Raw genomic sequence first — 19,109 nt, 5'->3', positions numbered from 1 at the left:
GATATTAAATAATGAGAAAAAAATCCTATTTAGAGTTTTTGCCAAGTCCAGCATTACGAAATAGGCTTGTAATAGCCCCCAATGTGCCTCAGATGCAGTCACCACACGGAAGATACTGAACACATCTTACATTGCCCAACACTCATCTTATTCATACACTACTAAATATTTTCTCTGATTAATCTGTGAATCATTTCAGTGGCCATAGTCAGACTCCTGGGAGTTATAGGTCTCTTGCAAAAGAGATCCAGGAGAACAGAATAATTGTACTTGAACTGAGTGATTTTGTTTTCCTTCAGTGCAAGGACCATATATCAGTCAGTTGGTTCATAGCATCAGATTTTGGAAATCTTCCAACATATCACTATCACCCCACAGCACTCCTTTGTAGAAACACATATATACACAAATCATTAAACAACAACTACTGTCATGACCAAGTAATTCCATAATTCTACGCTAAACCAAATACCACCAGACCAACTAAGAAGTGAAAATCTATCCATATACCAAGGGCTTTTTTCTAAGGAGATACCTAAAGTCAAAAGGCATATACCTACTCCCACACATTTCATACCCACCCATTCCACTCCCATCTACCACCATCTCATCTTAGCTCTTCATGGACGATGGGTCATTCCTGTATCCCACCCACTGCCCTGGGTCAGAAGCAATGGAGCAAGACACACTACATCCATAGCAAGGCAGCTTTACTCAATCAATGACACCCCCCTCTCTGGTCCCATGCAGAAAAAATAGAAGAGGAGAAATCCCTTTAGGTTGGATCAACATATTCACACATATTTATTCCCTACCCCCTTCATCCCCCTTCCTTACATCATAGTATCATCTATACATAGCCATTCTCCACTCACCCCTATCTCCTGCCTTCTCCGTTCCTTGCTCAACAGATATCCCCCTCTTGCTCAACACTCTTTTTACCTCATCCATCCATCTAATCTTCAGTCATCCCTCATGTTCACTCCCTCCACCTCATCCTTCCACACTTCTTTTACTCTTTCTTTACTCATTCCTTCCATGTATCCAAACCATTACAATACTCTTTCATCAACCCTGTTTGCCATCTTTTCCACCTCCACTCTCCTCCTTACCTTTCTCATTCTGTCCAACCTTGTAACCCCTACCATACTTCTGAGACATTTAATTTCAAACATATTTAAAAAAATTCCTCTCTGCTTCTCTTAAATTCTAAATATCTGCCCTATACAGTGCTGTTGGTACAATGACCCCACCATATAATCTCTTTGCATCCATTCCCAAATGCCTGTTTCTCGTTACACTTTTTAATCCTCCAAGGCATTTACTTGCTTCTCTCAATCTACAATTTACCTCCATTTCCACTCCTCCCTTTCCTGCCACATGCAACCCCAAGTGCCTAAAGCTGTCCACTTCCTCCAGTCTCTCTCCTTTAAGACTTGCTTCCAAATTGTTGCCATCTTCTCTCCTTGTACATCTCATCATCTTACTTCTACCCACATTTACCTTCAACTTTCTCCTATGGCATATCTTCTCAAACTCCATCACTAACACCACCTTAATACCCCCTCTAATCCTGCCACAAGCACAATGTAGTCAGCAAACAACAACTGACTCGCCCCCCATTTTTCTTCATTTTCTGTAACCATCTCCAATCCCCTCCCCATTACCCTTATTTTATCTCCTGCACCACCCAATCCATGTACATATTGAATAGCCATGGTGACATGACGTATTCCTGGTGAAGTCCCATCTTTACCTCAAACCACTCACCCTCTCCATTTCTGATTCTAACACAGGCTCTACTACTTTCATAAAAATTCTTGACTGCTCCAACAGCTTTCCCCCAATCCCATATATCTGTGCCTTCCTGTCTACCCTTTCATAAGCCTTTTCCAAATTCATAAGGGCCCAAAAACATCCCTAGCTTTTGCTAAAGCTTTCTCACATATATTGTCTTACCACAAAAATCTGATCAATGCATCCCCTACCTCCTGTAAGCCCACTATTCCTCACCAATAACACCCTCTGTTCCTCTCCTAATTCTCTCAATTAAAATGGAACTATGCGAGCACTCCTCCAGTCCTCCAGCACTACTCTCCCTTAGACACACATTAAACAATCTCACTAGCCAGTCCACTATTACTGTACCTCCCTTCTTCAGACACTCAGCATGACACCCATCTAACCCAGGTGCCTTACCTGCTCTTATCATTTTGATAACTACTTGCACCTCATTTTATGTCTCCTTCATTTTCCTCACCCATCACTGTCATTTTCTTAGTGCCTTCCACTACTATCACCACTCCTTCCCTATCCTCCTCCACATTTAGCAGCTCCCTAAAATACTTTGCCCATCTTCCCCTTATCATCTCTTTCATTATCATCTTTCCATCTGCACCTTTTACCTTTTCTTCTCAACTTGATTTGCATCCCCTTCCTCTTTTAACTTCCTTTCAAAACATATTTTTATATTATTTTTGAATTTTCTGTCATACTCCCCATTTTACATCTGCTCCCCATTTTACCTCCTTTATCTCATATTTTGCTTTTCTTCTTTTTTCTGTATACTTCACATATGTTTCTCTCATCCTACTTTGCAACCAGTCTGTGAATGCTTGCTTCTTCTCTTCTACAGTCTTCTTTACTTCCAAGGTCTACAAAAATCATACTGCCCCACCAAATTCCAAACCACCACCTTGCACTGAATCAGATACTATATGCCCTAGATGCAGTCTACATGCAGAAGATACATAACTTACTGCCTAACATTCACACAATGCATACAGTAATAGAAAATTCTATTGAGAGGTACTAGGTCCATTTAAAAAGTATTCAACCTATATACATAAAAAGAAAAATAATTTACCATTCAGCAATTAATTTTTGTGGTAGTTGACAGCACCCTTACTCTGCATGTGTGGAAATTTTGACAGCTGTAGTGTGTGCCACTTCCTGTCTGTGAAGGCCAGAGTGCAGACATCCAGCACACACTCGTCGGATTATCATCCTTATGCAACATGTTGGAGTGCATTGAGCAGCACTACTGAATTAAGTTCTCAAGTTGCTGGTGGAACAGCAGAAACAACTCCACCTGGAAATTGCACAGGACCTGTTTGACTGTGCTAACAGTGATTCTGACTTCATGAAGACAATCATTACTGGTGATGAGATATGGGTGTATGGATACGACCTGGAAACAAAATTTCAGTGGAAGCATTAGACATCACCAAGACCCAAAAAAGCATAACTGGTTTGCAGCAACATCAAAGTGATGTTGACATTTTTTTTTTTTTTTTTTTATCCAGTGGTATTGTGCATCATAAATACCAGCAGGACAAACAATTAATAAGGAGTACTAGCTGGAGGCTATGTGACACCTTCATGATGATGTGAGATGAAAACAACCAGAAATGTGGGCAGCATGAAACTGGCAACTTTACCATGATAAGGTGCCTGCTCATTCTGCCCACCTGGTCCAAGCTTACCTGGCCAATAACAATACTCCATTTCTTCAACACCCTCCTTACTCTCTAGACATGGCACCTTGTAACTTTTGGTTGTTCCCTAAACTGAAAACAACCCTGAAAGGGAAGCACTTTGGGTTGAGGGAGGAAATTGTGAGAAAAATGATGGCAGAGCTTTACAACATTCCAATTTTGGCATTCCAGAGATGTTACCAGCAGTGGCAGCACTGCTAGGAGAAGTATGTGCATTCCTAAGGGGAGTACTTTGAAGGTGATTATATAAAAATTGTGAAATGTACACAATTCTTTTCTTTATGGACCAAGGTTGGATACTTTTTGAATGGACATCGTATTTATGACCCAGCCTGGTGGCCATGGCTGGATACCATAATGCCATGGGTATCCTATAAGTGGGAACCTAGGTTTCAGATTGACAGATTGCTAGGTAATCCTTTTATAAATACCTTTTGTATAAACACAAGATTCCTAATATTAGAAGTGTCTTGAGTTATATGTTTACTCTTTATTGTTATACTGTAACTGTTGCATCTTTTCCAGTGGGCAAGAGGCAGGTGTTATTGGTTGGTGATGCAAATGGTCAGGAATTCTTGGGCTTTGGTGGTGCCTTCACAGATGCCACTGGTGTCAATGTCTTCTCTCTGCCCTCAGATATGCGCAACCAGATCCTTAGGTTGGTGACCTTGCAGGGATGTGGGACCTGTTACTATGACATATCTATTTATCTATATCTATATACCAAAAGGCTTCTTCCCCCCTCACAATGGAGGTAGTCAGCCAAGGCATGCAGTCACCCTCCAACCATCCCATACATTTCCCTTTTAAAAAACTCTTTTAGCCCCTTATGAATGAAGGGCCACAAGGAGCTATGACATTTGGAAGAGGGTGATATGGAATGAATCATACTTTATTTTTCTCACATTCTTTGAGACATAAAAACTTGTTAAACCTGTTTTGTGTATCTTGACAAGTATATAATAATATATTTTTTTTTGGAGTTGCTTTTCAAGTCTAGGGTACAAGATATTATATATTTGCAACTACCACTTAGAAAACACTGAGTACCTAATACTACAGTGACTTTTACTCTTAGAAAACACTGAGTACCCAATACTACAGTGACTTACTCTTTTCAGATAGCAACACAAAATATTTTCACTGAGTGACTTACAGGTTGAGCCACTGGGGCCATAGCTGATTTTATGGGGCTGCAGGTCTCTTGCAAGAGAAAATTAGGGCCTTGAATTGACTGATTGATTAGGGTAAAATTAGGTCATTTGATTCAGATTAGTCTTTGCATATTCATGCATTCCGTTTTGTTTGACTTTTTCAGCTCGTACTATGGTGATGAAGGACTTGAATACACATTAGGACGTGTACCCATTGGGGGAACAGATTTCAGCACCCATCCCTACACATATGATGATTTTCCAGAGGACAAATCACTAAAAAGATTTGCATTACAAATGGAAGACATCAAGTACAAAGTAGGAAAGCCATTCACTTGCAATGGTCTTGTACATGACTCATACTTCCTGGGCAGAACTTATTGGTTCCAAGTAATTACTCATACATTTATGAGTTGCACTTCTCATGTATTCTTTCAGATCCCAATGATCCTTGAGTCACTTAAAATGTCTGAAGCTGGGGGTCGTCATGTAAAATTATTTGCATCTCCTTGGAGTGCCCCTGCTTGGATGAAGAGCAACAATAACATCAAGGGGAAGGGTAAACTTTTGCACAAGTACTATGGCACATGGGCTCAGTACTTAGTCAGGTAATAATTTTTTAGGTGTTTACATGATAGAGGTATACAGGAAGGGAGCTGTGTTTGTGGAGTTATGTCTCTTATTGTTCAATCATCAATCTTTATTTTAAATTCTTGTATGGCTCCCTTTTGTGATGTATCATATCCCACAGAAGTGATCTTTTTAAACTTGTTCCTATAACCTTGCAATGCCCCATATCACAGATCAAGATATCTTTTCTGTTAACTTTGCCATTAAAATCCTTTTTTTTTTTTTTTCAATTTTTTAATATTGGCAGGTTAAGTGCATCTAGTATCTCCTTGTTTCATTTTATCTGCAAGACTTTGGTTGTTGCTCTATGTATTCTTACTTATATCTTTCCACATAGTGAAAGGTCACTTTTGTGTTCATTAACAATCTGTACATCTTCCCCACATAAGGTGAGATATAAATAAGATTAAAAGAATACATAGAACAGCAACCAAATTCATTCCTAGCCTTGCAGATCAATCATACAAAAAAAGAGATTGAAAGTATTGGATATGCCATCATTAGAAATTAGAGGAGTAAGAGATGACTTGATTGTTGTTCAGCACATTAAAGGAAATAGATAAAACTAACAGAGGAAATCTTATGGACTGGAACAGGAGAAAGATGGGAGGTCATTAGCAAGTAAAAAAGAAAAAAATCTAAAGGATATCAAGAAACATAACATTCCATGCAGATGAATTAACTCTTGGAATAGCTTAGAATATGCTATGATCCAAGCAAAATCCAAAAGCAATTTCAAAACTAGTCATGAGTTGGAGAAAAAGAGATGGAATCTCAAGCACATAACACCCATCCTATATATTACAATCGAATAAATACATGGCATCAATAGGCTACTGAAAACTTGGTGATGGTGCATTAACAGGGAGTTCATGTTTGTCTTGTAATAAAAACATGATCTGCATTTTACATAAAGTTTTCTTGATTAGTACAAAAAAATACTTATACAAGTGATGTAGACTAAAATAACTTTACAGATTCTTGAAAGAGTACTCGAAACACAATGTGAGTTTTTGGGGAATGACTCTTCAGAATGAACCCACAGATGGTCTTCTTTCCCATTTTTCATTCAACTGCATGGGATGGACACCTGAGGACCAGGTGAGTTAGGAAAATATATCTTTTTTTTCTTATTCTTTAATTTTTATTATTATTATTTTTTTTTCATCTTTTTATTCCCTTTTTTCTTCCTCTTTTTAATTATCTCCTTTTCTATTTTCATGTCTTCCCCTTTATTTCACTTTCTCTGTCTATTCCTTTCTCTCCCTCTTTCTCTTTTTCTCTTTTTAATCTCTCCCTTTCTTGTTCTCTCTTTTCCTTTGTCAACTCTGTCACTGTAATCACCCTTGTGGTTGCTGTTGTTGTTGTCGTTCCCTAGACTGTCTGTCCGAGCAGTCCCGTCTCCCCAAGGAATGCTACAGCCGAAACTGGGTTTTCCCACAAATCCTTTATAGAGTGTATGTTGTGTTGTTTGCGTGCATGATTGTGTATAATGCAGTCTTCCATTATGTGTTGTATGGTATGGGGTGAAGTGTTACATCCTGGGCAGCTGTTCACAATGCGGTCATCCAGCCTCTTCTGGTAGCTTAGAAGTGCTGGGTGGTGGCCGCACCGCAGTCTGGCCAAGTGGACTCTGTCCTTTCGTGGGAGAGAGGATTCAGAAGGGTGGATATCAGGGGGTCTGGCATGCAGCAGTGTGTTGTCTTTCAGTGTGTTAATGGAGCGGTGAGTGATATGATTATGAATGTGTTTCCGGAGGCTGGTATTTGGTGGTTGTGGAGGAAGAGAAGAGAGTATTTGTGCGTAATAAAGGTCTTTGGGTGTTGTTTTAATGTTTCTTGGTGTGTGTGGGTGTTCTGCTATGTAGCGTAGCGGGTGTGATGTGTTTGTGGTGGGTGCGGCAAGTGTTTGTGTGCCTCTCATGTCGAGGTGGTCCTTGACTTTGAGGACTTTTGTTTCATGGTGTAAATGGTCTGTTGGTGTTGTATTTGTGCAGCTTGTAATTGATTTTAGGGCTTTGTTTTGTATGATTTGAAGGGTGTTGTGGTGTGTCTCACTGAGATTAGGAGCCCATGCAGGACTCGCATAATTCAACACTGAGCGTATGCATTGTTTGTATATTGTTATATTAGTTTCTTTGTTTTGTCCAAATGTCGTTCCAGTGATTGACTTAAGTGCGTTAAGTCTAGGTGTGCATTTGTTTTTTATGTTTGTGATGTGTTGTTTGAAAGACATGGATGTATCGTATGTTACACCAAGAATTTTCGGTGTGTTTGTGTGTGTATTAGAGTGTTGTTGATGTAGAGGTGAGGTATTTATTTGTGTTCTATTGTCCAGTTGGTGAGAAGTGTTGCTGTAGATTTGGTTGGAGCTATTTTGAGTCTGTTTGTGATGAACCATGTGTTGAGTGTATCAAGGTATGGCTGGATTATTTCTGCAGCTTTGTCTGTGTTATGATGTGTGCCTGTAACCACCCCTGGCCATCAGCTCTACGCAGGTGGCACCGATCCCCAAGAGGAGCTACGCCTGCCTTGAGGAGTACCACAATCACCCTTGTGGTTCTCCCTTATGGATATGGCAACTCACTTTTTTTAGTTATAATCTTCTGTCTGGGAGAATGAAAATGTAGAATTTTTCTTTTGTATCTTTCTTACATTAATTCTTATCCAGCATGCTCCAAAGGAATCCCCCAAGAGCATGTATGCAAGATTCTATGTGAGCTTTGCACTCACATAGTGATTTTTTGAGTCCATTGATCTTTAACTTTATATTTAAGATCCTCCCCAAAGGGCATGATCTTGCAATCATAAACCAATTGAATTTTCTCCTCCCCCACCCTTTCACCAATCAGATTCATTGATACAAATCTGTATGGCAATATTTTTTACTTAGAATAATCTAAGAATAATCTCAAGTCTGCATAATTTTCACTTAGGTTACAAAGGAATGTCATGTCAGCAATACATTAGAGCTCTTGGTTATTGTTTAGATATTATTTTTTTTTATTACCTATACAAGGTAGAAAGTGGTCTCAGGCAGCTCGCTCAACTATATCGTTTCATAAACACCCAACACATGAAATTTAACACCTGTCCTCTACCCTTCTCTCTACCCTCTTTTCTACCAGCCTCTTACACCCTTTCTTGTCCTCTATTTTCTCCCCTTTTCTTGTTCTCTCTCTCTCTCTCTCTCTCTCTCTCTCTCTCTCTCTCTCTCTCTCTCTCTCTCTCTCTTTCCCTTTCTCATCCTCTCTCTCTTTTGCTTTCCCCTAACTTAATTTTCATTCATGAAAGCCAGAGTTGATTATGGAATATATATTTCCACAAAGATTTCAGTAGGTCTTAACTCAATGTCTAATTTCTTCATTTTAATCTGTGATATTTGTAACATAAAAGCTTTAATTTAGATTACAGATTTTAAGGCAAAACATGTGCTGGTGGTGTGATTGGAAGAGTACTGGTCTTGCATTCACATAATTGTGGTTTCAAATCTTGTACTTCTCTCCAATTCCCAGCAGTGACTGTTACCTTTCCCAACAGTCCAAGAACATAGGGCAAAGATAATGGCTTCGGCCACAACTACACACCTACTGATGCAGGCTCCTCATCTTCTTTTTCTTCATAGGCAAAATGGCTGGGGAAGTATCTGGGACCTACTCTTGAGCAAGAGGGTTTTGCACATACAAAGCTTTTCATATTGGATGACAACAGATTCTTCCTTCCTAAATGGGTTGATATAGTAAGTGCTTGCTTTCTGTTCTTTATAGACCATATTTTTCATGCACCAGTTTGTTGAGATGAGCTGGTAATTATGAAACATGGATGTGCAGGAAATACTGCTATATTAGATAGTCTTGTTTATCTATTTGTATTATTGTTAGTTATGAGTGAAGGGTAGGTGTATGCCTTAGCTTAGGCACACCATCTATAAGGGGGTGAGGGCTTTTTGATATATATATATATATATATATATATATATATATATACACATATATACACATATATGTGCATATATGTATGAATAGATGGTCGTATGTGGATGATATTTTTATGCACCTTGAAGGGATTTCTTCCCATCTTCTTTATTTTCTACTTGAGGGGGCAGGGAGAGGAGGTTGCTGTGTAAATGAAGTGGCCCTTCTGTGGATGTGCTGTGTCTTAATGCATTGCTTCTGACCGAGCAGTGGGCAGGAGACAAGGATGACCCTTTATTCACAAAGAGCTAAGATAAGAGTGGAAATGAAATGGGTGGGAGTGGGTGCATGCCTTTGATTTGGCTACTTTTCTTCTAAGAGTGAAACCCTTGGTGTATAGATAGATGTAATTTTTTTTATCTATCTGTATACCAAAAGGCTTCTTCCCTCTTCCAAGGGAAGTAGTCAGCCAAGGCATGCACTCACCCACCACTCATCCCACATCCATCCACACCCATTTGTTTACCTGTTAAAGAAATCTCTTAGCTCCTTGTGGGTAAAGGGCTATCCCTGTTTCCTACCCACTGCCCATATCTGAAGCAGTGTAGTGAGACACAGCACATCCACAGCAGGGCCCAACAGCTGAAGTTTGTTGGCCTCCAGTGCTTCATGGTGACTGTTCCTTCCCATCCCTCATAAGTAAATAGAAAAGAAGAAGAGGAATCCCTTTGAGCTGAATCAGTTTATCATCCAATCACAACCATTCACTACTCACACCTATCTCCTGCCCTCTCCCATTCCTGATCAACAGACATTCCCCTTTTACCCAAGGTCCCTTTCACCCCATCCATCCATCCATCCCATTTTCGGTATTCCTCTCAAGCTCACTTCATCCACCTTAGCCTTCCACACTCTTTTTGCTAGTCTATCTTCACTCATTCTTTCCATATGCTCAAACCATCCCAGTATTGTTTGATCAACACTATCTGCCACTCTCTTCCCATCCTTTTCACCTCACCTCCTTACTTCTCACTCTATTCATCCCTGTAACCCCCACCATCTTTTTGAAACACCTCTCAAATACATTTGATATTCTCCCATACTTTCCAAATGTCTGGCACATACAGTTTTGTAGGCAAAATCACCCCTTCATACAGTCTTCTCTTTGCCTATGTCCCAGATACTTATTTTTCATTATTCTTTTCACTCACCCAAGGTACTTGCTTCCCTCACTACAGTTACTTCTATCCTCACTCTTCCATTCCTTGCTACATGTGGCCTCAAATACTTACATACCTATACATACATATACCAAAGGCTTTTACCCCTTACAAGGGAGATGGCCAAAAAACAATGGCATAAAGACACAGCACATCCACAGCAAGGTTGCTTCATTAAATCAGCAACCCTCCCTCTCCATCCCCTCATAAAGAAAAGGAGAAGATGGGGAGAAATCCCTTCGGACTGCATCAATTTATTTTTCACACATACTTCCTCACCTCCAATCCCCCACCCACTCCCCCTCATGCATCATCCATACACAACCATTCTCTATTCACCCCTATCTTCTGTCTTCTCACATCCTTCTTCAGCAGACATACCCCTCTTTCCCAATGCCTCTTTTACCCCATATATGTATGAATAGATGGTTGTATGTGGATAATATTTTTATGCACCTTGAAGAGATTTCTCCCTGTCTTCTTTATTTTCTGCTTGAGGGGACAGGGAAAGGTGTTCAACTATGGAACTCACTTCCTATGTCCATTAAGCAATCAGATAGCAAGGTTACTTTCAAGAAAAATGTCAAGGATTACTATATGTCTCAGCTATGGACTGTTCCTGGTCCCCTTAACCCCTATGTATGTTGTCTGTGTAACTTAGTGTAGAAAAACAGTCTAATGAGGACCACAATGGAAATAAGCTTACATGCTTTTTTGTGTTTAACTCAGCAATTGTAATTTCAAAATATATGTTCTTTTCATTATCTGTATTTCATGTATTTGATTCCTTGCCAAATAAACTTATTATTATTATTATCCATCTCATTATATGTCGCTCCCTCATGTTCACTCCTTCCACTTCTGCCTTCCACACCTATTTTACTAATCTCTCTTCACTCATTCTTTCCATGTGTCCAAACCATCCCAATACTCTTTCATCAGCACTATCTCCCAACTCCCTTTCCACCCCCATTCTCCTCCTCACCTCCTCATTTCTCACTCTGTCCAGCCTAGTAACCCCTATCATACCTCTGAGGCACCTCATCTCAAACACATTCAAACACTTCCTCTCTTATGTTTCATGTTTCTGCCCCATACAGTGCTGTCGGCACAATTACTCCTTCATACAGTCTCCTCTTAGCATCCATTCCCAAATGTGTATTTCTCATTACACTTTTTAATCCCCCAAGGCATTTACTTGCTTCTCTCAATCTACATTCTACCTCCACCTCCACTCCTCCCTTTCCCACCACATTTGCACCCAAGTATTTAAAACTATCCACTTCCTCCAGTCTCTCTCCCTTAATACTCACTTCCAGTCTGCTGCCATCTTCTTCCCTTGTAACATCTCATCACCTTATTTTTACCCAGATTTATCTTCAACTTACTTCTATCACACACCTTCCCAAACTCTGTCACTAACTTCCTCAATCCCTCCTCTGATCCTACTACAAGCGCAGTGTTGTCAGCAAACAACAACTGGCTTATCTCCCACTTTTCTCTATTTTCTTGAACCATCACCAAACCCCAACCCACTACCCTTGCATATACCTCTTGTACCACCCTATCCATGTATAAATTGAACAACCAGGGTGACAACACATCCCTGATGAAGTCCTATCTTTACCTCAAACCACTCACTCTCTCCATTTGTAATCCTAACACATGCTCTACTACTCTCATAAAAACTTTTGACTGCTCTTAAAAGATTTCCTCCCATCCCATATATCTACAATACCTCCCACAGTGCCTTCCTGTCTACCCTGTCATAAGCCTTTTGCAAATCCATAAAAGCCAAAAAAAACATCCTTACCTTTTCCTAAAGCTTTCTCACATATCTCTCTTGCCACAAAAATCTGATCTATGCAACCCCTACCTGTCCTTAACCCACATTGTTCTTCACCAATTACTCCCTCTGTTCATCTCCTAATCCTTTCAATCAAGACCCTCCCATAAGCCTTTCCAACTACACTTAACAAGCTAATCCCTATGAAACTACTACACTCACATTTGTCCCTCTTTCCCATGTAAAGTGGAACTAAACAGATACTCCTCCAGTCCCCCGGCACTCTACCCTCTCTCCAGCAAACATTAAATAACCTCACTAGCCAGTCCATCACTGTACCTCCTTTTTTCAGACATTCTGCATGGGATCCATCCAACCCAGGTGCCTTACCAGCTCTCATCATCTTAACAACTGCCTTTACTTTATCTTTCCTTATTTCTCCTCCATTTTCCTCACTCATCACGGTAATTTTCTTAGTGCTTCCCACTGCAACTACCTTTCCCTCTCTATCCTCCTTCACATTTAGCAACTCCCTAAAATACTCTGCCCATCTTCCTCTTACTGCCTTCTCTTCCATCATCATCTCTCCATTTGCACCTTTTACCTTTTGTTCTTACTTCAGTGAAATAATTTATTATGAACTTATTTTCAGATGATGTCTTACCCTTCAGCTGCACAGTATGTTTATGGAGTAGCAGTGCATTGGTACACAGATGCCTTTACACCTGCTGCCCTCTTGGATGTTACACACAAGAAGCATCCACAGTTGCCACTTCTCTACACTGAAGCATGTAATGGTACATTGGGAGAAACCTTCTTCTTCTTCTTCTTCTTCTTCTTCTTCTTCTTCTTCTTCTTCTTCTTCTTCTTCTTCTTCTTCTTCTTCTTCTTCTTCTTCTTCTTCTTCTTCTTCTTCTTCTTCTTCTTCTTCTTCTTCTTCTTCTTCTTCTTCTTCTTCTTCTTCTTCTTCTTCTTCTTCTTCTTCTTCTTCTTCTTCTTCTTCTTCTTCTTCTTCTTCTTCTTCTTCTTCTTCTTCTTCTTCTTCTTCTTCTTCTTCTTCTTCTTCTTCTTCTTCTTCTTCTTCTTCTTCTTCTTCTTCTTCTTCTTCTTCTTCTTCTTCTTCTTCTTCTTCTTCTTCTTCTTATGTCATTACCAGCAAAGCAAGATGGCACAGCATGGAAGAGGGACCACTTCACCCCTTCTACTTTCAACCCAGCCATTTTTTTCACTCCTTTCTTCACTACATTTCTTCTTCTATGTTCTAGTTACCTTGCTTTGCAGGATCTGACATATATGTTTAGAAGAAACATGAGTAGTTTCACTCTTAGTTATTTTATGTGCTAATTCCTTATATTTTATGTGCTAATTCCTTATGCAGGGATCAGCAATAAGAACCAACATATGGTGATTCTGTGAGACAGATGTCAGAGGGAATCATATCAGTACTGATCTTCAGATTCCATCAACAATCTCATTTCTATCTGGAGGTGCAGCCTTGAGAGGCTGGCATACTGTCTCTAACCCAGACCCAAAATCTCTCTCCATCAGCATTAGTTACATTCTCTCCATCTGACAATAATCAACTGCATGCTTCCATTTCCTCCTACCAGCTGGTGATATACAAACACACATACCAAAACGCCTTTTCCTTTTTTTAAAAGGGATAGCCAAGTAGAAACCTACACCTACCCTACACCCATCCCACATACATCCAAACCCCATTCATCACCCTTACATTTGTCATACCTTGAGGACGAAGGGTCATCCCTGTCACCAGCCACATTGCTTGGGTCAAAGGCAATTCAGAGACAGTGCTTCTACAGCATGGTCTGACAGCATGAGCTGGTTTACTTCAACAGCTTCATTCTCCAGGTTGGAGCCAAGATCTCTCTCTATCAACTTAAACTATTTCTTACCCCTTTCACACATAGAAAGCTGACTCCCCTCTTGCTACTTGGCTGATGATGTAAAAACAGTTCCATACCAATACAACACAGAAAACAGTTCAAAGTTTCTTCTTGGCCAGATCTGTGAGCCTGAGGACCATTGCTAGCCATAATGGAGCTACAGCTTTTCCACTTAGTGAAACTTAAGGCAGTAATTATTATGATTATGTAGACTCCCACACACACTCTCTAGTATCTTTCGGTTTTCATTATGTGGCTCACCCTCCATCCTGCAGGACAATGGCCATGGCAAATCCTTAAGGTGGTTCTTGGTTCCTGGGTTCGTGCAGAATCTTATGCAAGCAACATAATTGAGGTGAGCACTCTGTGTACAGACATGAACTATAGTTTCAGCGACCTCTTGGCTAGAAGCTCAACAGAACGCACAGTCTCCTCCAAGCTAAATAAAATAATTTCATACTAGCTAAAAAAACAACAACAACAACTTTGGTATGTACTAGCTAAAAAAAGAAAAGAATTGTGTCTTCAACATTCTTGAAGACAGTTTCTATATTGTTTTATCCATGAAAGCGCACTGGGTTTTTTTCCAAGTTGAATGAGATTGTTATAGGCCATAACAGAATATTTTAAGTGTGCATTGTGCTTGAGGGTGCTAGTTGACACAGTATTGGCAATATTTTATCGACAAAAGCATACAGGGGGTTCTCCAACTTGAACTGAATGACCAGACATTTGACAGAACAAAATATCTTGCCATTAGCCAGAACAAATTCTTTTAAGGGTGTGATATACATGAGGGCATGAAGTAAGAGAATTTTGTCACTGGTAACCCAGAAAAGCACACATAAACACTTCCTAGCATCATGTCGATCCCTCACTTGGTCTTGCCAAGATGTGAATCTAACCTCCCATAATACAACTAAACTAGCTTGTGTCTACTCACCCAGCCTTACCTTGGCTCTGGTTCTGTTGAGCTTCTAGATAGGAAGGTAGGTTTATGTTGAAATTTTAGTTCATGGGTCCACATATATTGCTTTTGGATAATAGATGTTAGCATCATTTGGAATGTATGACATGACCATATATATATCAAGAGGATGCTTAAACTTGCTCTTATAAATATATTTGTGAAATGGGACGAAGTAGGAGTGGAGTAGAGATTTCATAGATATTATGTAAAGAGGATTTCTACTGAATGTGAAACATGTTTAAACAGATCATGTGCATAGACATGACTGAGTACAGTAAAAGAGCTGACCAGTAATAGGTAACGTGTAAGTGGTGGTCCTGCAAGACATGTTGGAAAGAATTATCTCCCTGCCACCCATTTTCAAAAATCCATTTGCATTTTTAGGAGGTGCAGCCTCCTCCTAGTTATTGATGTAAAAAGACAGCATCCCAACAATTGTCCCCATAGAGATCTATGGGAGGCCTCAGGAACCGTTGTTGACATCTGTAGGACCACAGATCACAGGTTATCAGTCATTGAAACTGAAAACAAATGTTATCATTATTAATGTTATATGTTATTATTCATTGGTGTTAAAAATATGTTCTTAACAGAACCTAAATCACTGGGCTACAGGATGGACTGACTGGAATATGGCTCTTGACCTAGAGGGAGGCCCTAACTGGGCAGGGAACTTTGTAGATTCCCCCATTATTGTTAACAAGGTAAACTGCAATTGTGATGCTAGTATATTTGTTGTCCTTATCTTATCTTTGTATGTCAATGTGTTTTAACAAACTTTGTTTCTGTTTTGTTTATTTTAGTGACATTTTAACACTTGTCATTCTTTATATGATTTTGCTCTATTATTTTGTCACTTTTTTCTTAATTTTAAATATTATTGACTTTATTTATATTTACTCCTATAAAATTTAAGATAGTATTCCTATTGGTGAAGGTAATGGTAGCATTGGTTTGTGGGTGTTGAGTCGGTCTGGCCTCAAAAGTGACAGTAGCATTCTTTTTCACCGGAGAAAAGAAAATGATTATTGTCAGGCCCTGTCACAACTGATTTTGTCCATTCATGTGGATCAAAGAGTACAGAGGTGTTCAGATGTAGCAGTAAATGGAGGAATAAAGGTGGAGGTGAATTGTAGAGTAAGGAAAGCAAGTGAATGTCTGGGGAGAATGAAAACTGTCATTAGAAATAGGTATCTGGGTGATTATGCCCACAACACCAATGGAGCAGAGACTTGGAATTTAAAGGCAGCACAAAAGTAGAACCTAAATTTTATTGAGAAGTGTTTAAAAAGTATGATGGGAGTTGTGTGAATGGATAGAATGAGAAATTAGAAGGTAAGGCAAAGGGTGGGAGTGGAAAGGAAACTTGCAGATAGTCAAAGAGTATGGTTTGAGTATATGGAAAGGATGAGTGAGAGGAAGACAAAGAAAGATGGATGAATGGGGTGAAGGGGTGGCCTTGGGTACATGGAGAATGTCTATCAAGCTGGGAAAAGAGAGGGCAAGAGATAGGTATCCATTAGGTGGTTGTGAATGGATGAGAAATTGACACATCTCAAAAGGACTTTTTTGTGTACAATTTCATCTTTATGTTGATGAATAGGGAGGGTTGCCATGTCATGAAGTGGTTGGAGTAAACCAGTTTCAGCTGTTGGGGCCTGCTGTAGAGGCACTATGTCTTGATACATTGTTTCTGACCTGGAGAATGGGCAGAGAATGGTAATGACCTTTCATGCACAAGGAAATAGAAGGAACAATAAATAGGTGTGGGATGGGTGAAGGGTGGGTGTATGACTTGTACAATATGTATGTATGAAATTCAAGGGAACAATAATTGTCTGTTTATATTAATGATTTTCATACAGAACTTGCCATATGTTATATCACTTATGAATTATATGTTTTAATTCTAGACAAGCAATGAGTTCTACAGGCAGCCTACTTTCTATATTCTGGCCCACTTCTCAAAAATACTGCCTCTAGGTTCAGTCAGAATGGACGTCAGTGTAATAGCAGAAGAAAATGAAGGCCTTGTTGACCATGTTGTCTTCAAGCGACCAGATAATGCAATAGCTGTCATCCTTCTGAATAAGTATGTTGGTGTTTGGGTTTTTGTCGTCTGCTTTGGGAATGAATTTCAATAAGGTGATATACATGAGTAGAGTACAGTATTAGACTTGGTTTTATTACAACTTGCTCATACAGTCTTTTTCAACCTCTCTAAAATGCTTTTAATGGCTTTTCAACAGGCATGGTGTGGACCGTCATGTGTGGATCAGTGACATGAAAGGTCACCAGCTGGATCTGACAATTGTTGCCCATTCAATCATGTCAATTCTCTGGCAGTGAGGCCAACTTATGATTTTTGCACTCTCCTGTAGGAGAGCAGCACCTGTCACCTACAGTATAACAACCTTCCTCTTGTACTTTGTAAAATGTCTATACAAAAACAAACGCATTCAGATTACAAAAGAAGCACTTCCCTACTCAACAGTGGGTGCAAGATGAAAGTTTGTTTGGCAGGGAAGGCAAAAGTCAAGAGACAGGTGGGAGTGGAGAGTGGTTGTGAATAGATTAGGAACTGAAGCAGCTCAATGGAAGTTTTTGTCTGCTCAGTAAATTCTTGATTGGATGAGTGAGGAAGGTTGCCATGTAATGAATTGGTAAGTGGTAGGGGTTAAATCAACTTTGGCTGTGAAGGTGCTGTGTCTTACTGCATTGTCTCTGACCCATCTGACCCAACCTGTGAGCAGGGGACAGAGAAGATGCTTTATCTATGAGGAGCTAAGATAGAAGGGACAGTAAATGGATTCTGGATGAGTGAAGGGTGGGTATTGGTTTGAATCAGCCAGTCTCCTTTATAAGGGGAAAGGGCTTTTTGGTACTGTCGCAATTCACCTATGGGTCAAGTTGATTGTGACACAAAATATATAAAAAAGGTAAGGCCATGTGCAGTTCGGATGAATGACAGAGTTCAGGCAGGATAATTAAACTCTTTGTTAAAATTAAATACTGTTACACTAACAAAAATAACACATAAAGCATAAATGAACATAAAATAATAATAATATAACAAAACATATGACAGGAAAAGGATTCAGATTATTTACCAAGTAATTGTTGAGAGTGCTTTTGTTTGCAACATGTATGATCAGGTGGGTGAAATGAAGTCTTGATTATAGTGTAGACGAGTCTATATATCAGTTGTTGATGTTGCACCAATGGTCTCAAGGAAAAAATAGGTTGAGGTGAACATTAACTTCTGGAAGGGGCAGTTTCTGGTAGTGGTGGTTTGAAGTGAACATTAACTTCTAGTAGGGGCAGCTTCTGGTAGTCCCTTCTTGTAGGAAAAGCTCCTGGTAGTCAGGAACAAGTAGATAGTTGATGATACTATCTTAGATAGTGTCCAATACAATTTGGAATAATGAAGGATGACCACTTAATTTTGGAGATGGACCATAGTTGGAAAACTCCTTCCAGACCCTCTTATGCCTTTGATTTTTTTAGGAACATTCCCGTTGGGCTACAGGGAGAAAGATCACTAGTCCTATCTCTGTCCCATTTTTGTCACCTTTTATGATTCAAGTGAAAATACTTGGTAGCAATATTCTTTTCCCCCACCACAGGGTTTGGCGAAATGAAAAAATAAATATTCAGAGAAGTGGTACAGGACAGAATAAGTCCTAGTATAATAAGTATCATCATTTCTGTATGAATAGAGATTTCCTCTACCACAAACAAAATTATGTGTGATTCTGGTCCATAGGGGCAACCCATATAGACCCTAAAGTATCAGCTGCATGTTACTGAGCAGCTTTTAATTCCACAATAACATGCAGCCAATATGCCACACAGGGATTAAGGACTACAATAATTTTGTACTATATTATAATTTTGGATTATTTTAGGGAATATAATACAAAATTTTAATTATTTTCACACAAGGCATGCCTTAGAATTACAAACAGGAGACTTTATTTACACAAAGGAGTGACACGGCACAACTACAGGATTCTACTCACGTTAAGGACA

General features: G+C 39.5%; 1 protein-coding gene across 1 annotated transcript in view; it reads left to right on the top strand.

Moving 5' to 3' along the window:
• The window catches only part of LOC143018644 (lysosomal acid glucosylceramidase-like), a 40,299-nt gene extending 22,295 nt beyond the window's left edge, over positions 1 to 18,004 (top strand). Inside the window, exons 3-12 of the mRNA XM_076174214.1 lie at positions 4,023 to 4,155; positions 4,816 to 4,969; positions 5,090 to 5,259; positions 6,259 to 6,382; positions 8,906 to 9,019; positions 12,853 to 12,997; positions 14,383 to 14,462; positions 15,671 to 15,781; positions 16,991 to 17,169; positions 17,327 to 18,004. Of these exons, the coding sequence (XP_076030329.1) occupies positions 4,023 to 4,155; positions 4,816 to 4,969; positions 5,090 to 5,259; positions 6,259 to 6,382; positions 8,906 to 9,019; positions 12,853 to 12,997; positions 14,383 to 14,462; positions 15,671 to 15,781; positions 16,991 to 17,169; positions 17,327 to 17,426 (1,310 nt within the window). The 3' untranslated portion in view covers positions 17,427 to 18,004. The remainder of the gene's footprint in view (positions 1 to 4,022; positions 4,156 to 4,815; positions 4,970 to 5,089; positions 5,260 to 6,258; positions 6,383 to 8,905; positions 9,020 to 12,852; positions 12,998 to 14,382; positions 14,463 to 15,670; positions 15,782 to 16,990; positions 17,170 to 17,326) is intronic.
• Positions 18,005 to 19,109: the final 1,105 nt, after the last annotated feature.

Source organism: Oratosquilla oratoria, chromosome 35, assembly GCF_046742065.1.
Source record: "Oratosquilla oratoria isolate Oo_2021 chromosome 35, ASM4674206v1, whole genome shotgun sequence".
In the NCBI taxonomy this organism is placed as follows: domain Eukaryota; kingdom Metazoa; phylum Arthropoda; class Malacostraca; order Stomatopoda; family Squillidae; genus Oratosquilla; species Oratosquilla oratoria.
Note: the sequence above shows the minus strand (reverse complement) of the source record. Positions and strands in the feature narration are given on the sequence as shown.